The 6,484-nt window shown below is 35.6% G+C and overlaps 1 protein-coding gene across 1 annotated transcript in view; it reads right to left on the bottom strand.

Moving 5' to 3' along the window:
- Nucleotides 1–6,484, bottom strand: part of FUT8 (fucosyltransferase 8) — a 112,123-nt gene that overhangs the window by 7,238 nt on the left and 98,401 nt on the right. Inside the window, 1 exon segment of the mRNA XM_009647563.2 lies at nt 6,407–6,484. This exon segment is cut by the window's right edge and continues 14 nt beyond it. Within this exon segment, the coding sequence (XP_009645858.1) occupies nt 6,407–6,484 (78 nt within the window).

A 6,484-nucleotide genomic window follows, 5' to 3' on the forward strand; every position in this document is an offset into this window, starting at 1 on the left:
GCTGCTCTCAATCCTTTCTTCCCCCAGCCTGTACTGATACCAGGGGTTACCCCGACCCAGGTGCAGGACCTTGCACTTGGCCTTGTTGAACCTCATGAGGTTCACACAGGCCCACCTCTCCAGCCTGTCCAGGTCTCTCTGGATGACATCCTGTCCTTCTGGTGTGTCAACCGCACCACTCAGTTTGGTGTCATCCGCAAACTTGCTGAGGGTGCACTCGATCTCGCTGTCTAAGTCATTGATGAAAACGTTAAACAGCACCAGTCCCGGTACGGACCCCTGAGGGACACCACTTGTCACCGGTCTCCATCCGGACATCAAGCCATTGACCACTACCCTCTGGATGCGACCATCCAGCCAGTTACCTATCCACCAAACAGTTCACCCATCAAATCCATAGCTCTCCAATTTAGAGAGAAGGATGTTGTGGGGGACCGTGTCAAAGGCTTTGCAGAAGTCCAGATAGATAGGGGAACCTGCTTTAGCAGGAGGGTTGGACTAGATGATCTCCCGAGGTCCCTTGCAACCCTTGCCATTCTGTGCGATTCTGTGTGATAACTTAGACCGGTAAATAGATGCTTCAAAGCCTAACAGTCCTGTGCTGAACATTGCTTAAAATAAGGCTTACACTTACGAATTCTTGGAAAGTTACTGAAGTTAGCAAGCACTTAAACACAACAGCACAACATGTGCTTACTCTTTGGACACATGGTAGGCATGATTATGACAACCTCTTGTGAGAATATGCCTGATTTATTCGATTTTGATGTTAAAACTATGGGAAAACTGTTTTAAAAAGTGAAATGGGCAAATATAGTAGGCTTTTCCATCTATCATTCACTAGCCACGACTATCACATCATTTCTCTCAAGAGCAAATCAAAGAGCTGTATGCAAAACTTCCATATTTCAGGAAGAAATTTGATTTATCTTCATAGAGATTTTAATAGAATTTTATATTCCCAAGAGAAACACCTGTTCTAACAATAAATAATATACATATAGTAAATTTCCCAGCGATAGCATGACAACTTTAAAGAGTGCATCTGATCATGAATGTCAGGGGAAGTTCATGTTGCATTAAAAACAAGACAAAACAAAACAAACAACCCCCTCCCAAAAAAACAAAAAGGAAGAGAAGGTGGAAATATTGTTCATCTGGAATAACTGGTAAGACCTCTTCTGATAAATTGCAGAAGCACACGGATCAAGAAATAGTTTTTTCAAGATGAAAATTATCATTGTGGCAGAGTTCTTTCTTATCTTCTCGTGTCTAACATTTTTTGTCAATATTTAACCAGATGTCAAAATACAACAGATGACAATAAAATATTTGTGATGTATTCTACTTCTGTTTCCATTGTGTGAATCATATTAGTATTTTTTTTAAAAAAAAAAGTTCAGACCAAATGGAAATTTATCATACTCTACTGCAAAAACTAGCTGAGGAAGAGATGGCCATCAGTTTTACTTCAGTGACTCAACTCTGAGGGGAGCAACATGAAGAACGTTTAACAGAAGATGTAATTTCTAGGGACAGTGAACATAGTAAAGATATTTGCACATCCCCTTTGCAAGTTCTTAATATCAGGAATACTGCTAAAATTAATCACTTCCTTCAGACTTCAAAAACCAGAATCCACATGCTGAGTAGAGAGAAAAGAACCTTTCTTGAAGAATCTGATTTCTTACTAGCAAAAGATCAGTCTAGTAACAAATGAAGCAAAGCAAAAAAAGAAGTGTCGTACTGGGTCTGATAAAAAAAGAAAAAACAGACAGAATTATTTACACATCTTATGCACACATTTAGAATTTTCTTCTCCCTCCCTTTATTCTGGAAAGAGTCTTTGAGATGCTTTTAAATCTGGTCTTCAATTGCATTTTGTAAAGTTGATCCAAATTCACCTAACAAACAGTTTCAGAACCCATTTCTTCAAACCAGTGATCCAAGCTTAGCATTTATCTAGTCACATGTTTAAGTTTTCAAACAAGCACTTTTACGTTCTGACACACACACAATGCTATGTTCATGGTTGGGAAAAGAGGTTTCTTTTGAACCCCCTAAAATGTGAGCATAATAGCAGCCATATTCAGTGTGACCAAAGAATCTTCTAGTCCGCCACCCTGTTTCCAATACAGGCTGAAAGCAGAGCATAAAGAAAAATACAGTGAAGGCCAAGCCTATAGTCCTCTCAAGCTTAGCCGTATGTGGCCCACTGACTGCCTACATCAGGTGAGGTTTAATTCTCCTTCCCACTCACTATAGTGCTTTAGATTCTATTTAAAGCTATTCTTACCACAATCACTACAAAGAATAAAGGAAATGAAACTTCTAAAGCTCTATAGTTAGCTCTTGCTTCCTTCTATTCCCTTTTCCATCTTATGACTAATGTAATACATTGTAAGCTTTTGGGGAATATTTTCTTCTGCAGCAGAACTCAGGCACAATCCTATTAACTAGGATTCCTGAATACATGGTAAATTAATAATAAATAATAATAATAATAACAACAACAACAACAATAATAATATGTCATATTCTTACTGACAGAATAACCTAAATACAGTATTTTGTAGGATCCCTCCTAGCTTTCCAAAGAATTACCCAGGCATTCTCTTCTGTATAACAGGAAAGGACCGGACTGAGAACATAAAACCAAAGAATGGAAACTGGCATAATACTGTTTTCTTTGTACCAGACTATGTCTGATATGTAGTATATCTCCTCCACATATCTAAAAAATAGTATCTGGTTCTTCTATACCTACCTAATTGATTATTGAAACCTATTTTTTTTTTTTCTAGGAAAAGGGGAAAAGAAGAAATCAGAAGGAGGTGGGGAAGAGAGAGTTTAAAATCTTTGCTTCCTGCACCAACCAGCCTCAGATAAGGATATAAACAAAGCAGCTATGAGACTTTCAAATTCCAATTGGTTTCAGAAGCTGATCAACTGGTTGTGTAACTACAGCTTAACGCTACACTGTGCAGCAGGTGCAAACCAAGGCAAGTCCCAGGCTCCTGTTCTTAATTCACTAGGTCTTGGGAAATGTCCAGAATAGGCAATGGAAGTTTTCTTCCCTCTGAAAGAAGAGTGTGAACATAAGTGTAAACAGATGGAGTAAGAAATAATGTATTTGTTCAGGTCTTGCTCTAAAAAGAATTGGAAAGTGTATTATCTGCTCATCAGACTCAAGAACTTTGAAGCACTACTGAATTCTATATATTAGGCATACTAGGACTTGGGGGCAGGGAGGGTTGCAACAGGTAAACTACAGATAGTACACAGGGAGAAAAGACATTAACTTGCTATCGTGGAAATAAATAAACAGTGAAATAGGGTGGGGAAAAAAAAACCCTTTCATAAGTGCTGAAAAAAGAAACTCATGAGGGACGCAAATTACTGCAAAACAATGAAAAAGCAAAATACAGATGACTTTATGGGTAAACATCCTGGAAGGAAGAATGTATTTTGTTGAATTTTAGTGCTCATACCCATGAGAAAGAGACATAAATAGATTCATACATACACCAAAAAGGTATTAAATATGGTTTCTTAAGAATTTATGTGCATGTTCATCTTCATTATTTTGAATATTCTCCCTTAAAGAGAGAAGATGCTGTCAATATTATAGACTAGAAATACATATACTAGAAATTCAAAAGTCTGTATTTGAAAACTATTAAATCAGCCAAAGAACGCAATTTACACCATCCCTAATGTATCACTTACAGAAGAGAAATACCAAGAGCTCTGCTTACCAGAAGTTGTCAAGTGCTTTTATACAGCTGCTGAACTCTCAACCATGCTCTTCTCTAATCATGTTGTTCTATAGCCTCCTAATTCTGAAAGTATATCACTTCTTTCTTTCTTTCAGAAAACAAAACACACAAAAACACTCTACAAGCTGATAGTACTGACTCCGCTGTCTTTACTACTGTACTTGCAGTTGATAGACATCTGACTGCAAGGGGAGTTTCTGAAACTTAAGTCAAAACATTTCTGTTTTCATGACTATGAATAGTTTGAAATAGTTCTCTTAACAGAAACAACATGCCTATTCTTGTGAATGTTGGCTAAATTTTCATAATTTAAATGCCAACATTATTTGACAGCCAATCACTCTCATGTAAAGAGAGATGTAATATCTAGTACTTACTAATATTACCGCACCCAATAATGAATGCAACATAAGCTACTGCAGTACAATGTGACAGCTGTTTCTATCAAAGCTTGGCAGTTCAATGTGACTAGAAATTTTTTGTCAGAAGCGTAAACCAATTTGTAGTTTTCTTCATGAAAAGAGGAAGAAAAGGGTCTTTATTCCCAATACCTGACCTTAACCTGCCTTCAGATGCCCTTAAATGCTGAAACATCAAATTGCATCCTGCCTCCTACAAAATCACAGGAAGTTTCAAATGCCTTCTACTCGATTGCAAGCAACAGTAGGGTGCAAGCAACTTAGGAAATTGTGTTTCAGTATAAACTATGACCTGAAAACTCAGCAGCAACACATAAAAATTCTTCACTGCTTACAGATTCTATGGCTTTTATTAAGAAAATGTACAAAATGAGTCCTGTACTAATGAGCTGTATCTTATCATATTTCAATAAAAGTGTGATTTGGAATGGACCTTGAACTGCCACAGAAACTGCAACGCTTAATAAAATTCAGTATTGTTTTACTGAGTAAGTCATGATTCTACTATTAGGTTTTGTTGCTACTGGAAACTTAGGATGATATTTTTACATACATAGTGCATCTCATTATTATTCACAAAGCTAAAGTATACTGTGCTAAGGTTTGAAAGTTGAACACAAAAAAATTCATAACTAAGATTATTACAGCAATATTGAATTTTGTTATGTTACAAACAGTAATTAAATTTATTTAGGACAATGTAATAAGTTAAAAATAATAACCTCATTTTTGTATTACCTGTCTTTTCATTGTTCAGATTTACACTTTAAATGTTATGTTATCACAATTGTTTGTGCTAGTGTTCTTGTCTCTACATATACAAAAAAGGAAGGATTAGATTGCCATCATCTGGAGTTGTGTGTGTTCATTTAGTTTTTTCAATATTCCATAATCTTAAACAGCAGCCCTTTATAGATACGGAAGAAAAATAGAAATAGCACAATTGAAATACACAGGTTTGCAATGCTGTAGAAAATTACTCTACTACAAAATAACATTTTCTGCTTACCTTGCATATGCCAAAGAAAATCTGTAATCCAGTATTTTATCTTACATATTTTTCCAAGTATGTCTACCAAGAATAAAACAGCTCAAAATTTTGCCATTTTTGACTTACCTTGATTTTAAAAAGTCTTAGTTTTCTTGCTTAAATGAAAAAAATACATATTCTTCTGCTCAAGGGAGATAAAATTTTGGAAACAGAAATAGGTGGTATTCAGTAGACAGATAAATAAATAGTACTCACAAGGAAAACATGCTAACTTGTACTCGGTAATGAATACGCTTAAATTCAATACATCTGAAATACTTATCCAAGCTTCCACAGTCATGGCAATAAGCATTTGTGAAATTGTTTATGTGCCATAAACACCATAACCCAAGAAAGACACAGTTAAATATAGGACATTATTCTTCCATATGCATCTGCTTTCTTTTACTAAACAGAAGGTTTTGCTATCTTAGTGATACCTTGCAAAACATGCAACTTAACAATGAGTTTTCACAGGAAAATACAGGCCAGGTTAGGAGTAAATGGATGCATACTGTGCATTTCCAGGTTTGAATACAGTAATATTTTCTATGACAGGCTGGGATATCCTACAGCTAGGGTAGGTAGTTACACCCACGTTCTGCAGAGCTGGAAGAGGATAAAGCGCAAAGAAGGGACAGAGACAATGTTACAGATCAAGAATCCCACACACATTTAAGGACAAACATTAAAATTATTCAACATGTAGGATGAAAGTCTTCTAAGTTGTAAATATTTTAGTATTTCTGAAAGAGTGATCAGAAGCTTTTTCAACCAACTTATAAAAATTTCTATTCATAGAAATGTATTGTTTTGACAGGTGAAACTTCTTAATATAGTAAGTAGTTTTTACGGTATTTCTGAATAGTTCCTTTTTAATATGTATGTTCTATAAGAAGCTTGGTGTATTTATATTTTTACTTCCCTTTTACAGCTTTGGTTTGTTTTTAAATAGCCACAGCTATCTTGCTCAACTCTTCTAGATGTTTAACATTAAGCTTTGATAAGCATACATGGGAAGAAAAATCATCTACAAAAGAGAATATTGGAGAAAAATTAAAATCACTGGAAGTTGAAATGCAATCTTTACTGTATACTGAGATTTGTGACCACAATAGTCAGAAACTGTAAAGCGAATCAGAAGGAACAAAGTATAATATAAACGCAATTCATCTTACTTGGATTTTGCCTCTTGCAACAATGAAGGGTCATCTGTAGCCAAATACACTCTTTTTTTATCAACATGCATTCTGCGA

Source organism: Egretta garzetta, unplaced genomic scaffold (assembly GCF_000687185.1).
Source record: "Egretta garzetta isolate BGI_Z169 unplaced genomic scaffold, ASM68718v1 scaffold329, whole genome shotgun sequence".
Lineage (NCBI taxonomy): Eukaryota > Metazoa > Chordata > Aves > Pelecaniformes > Ardeidae > Egretta > Egretta garzetta.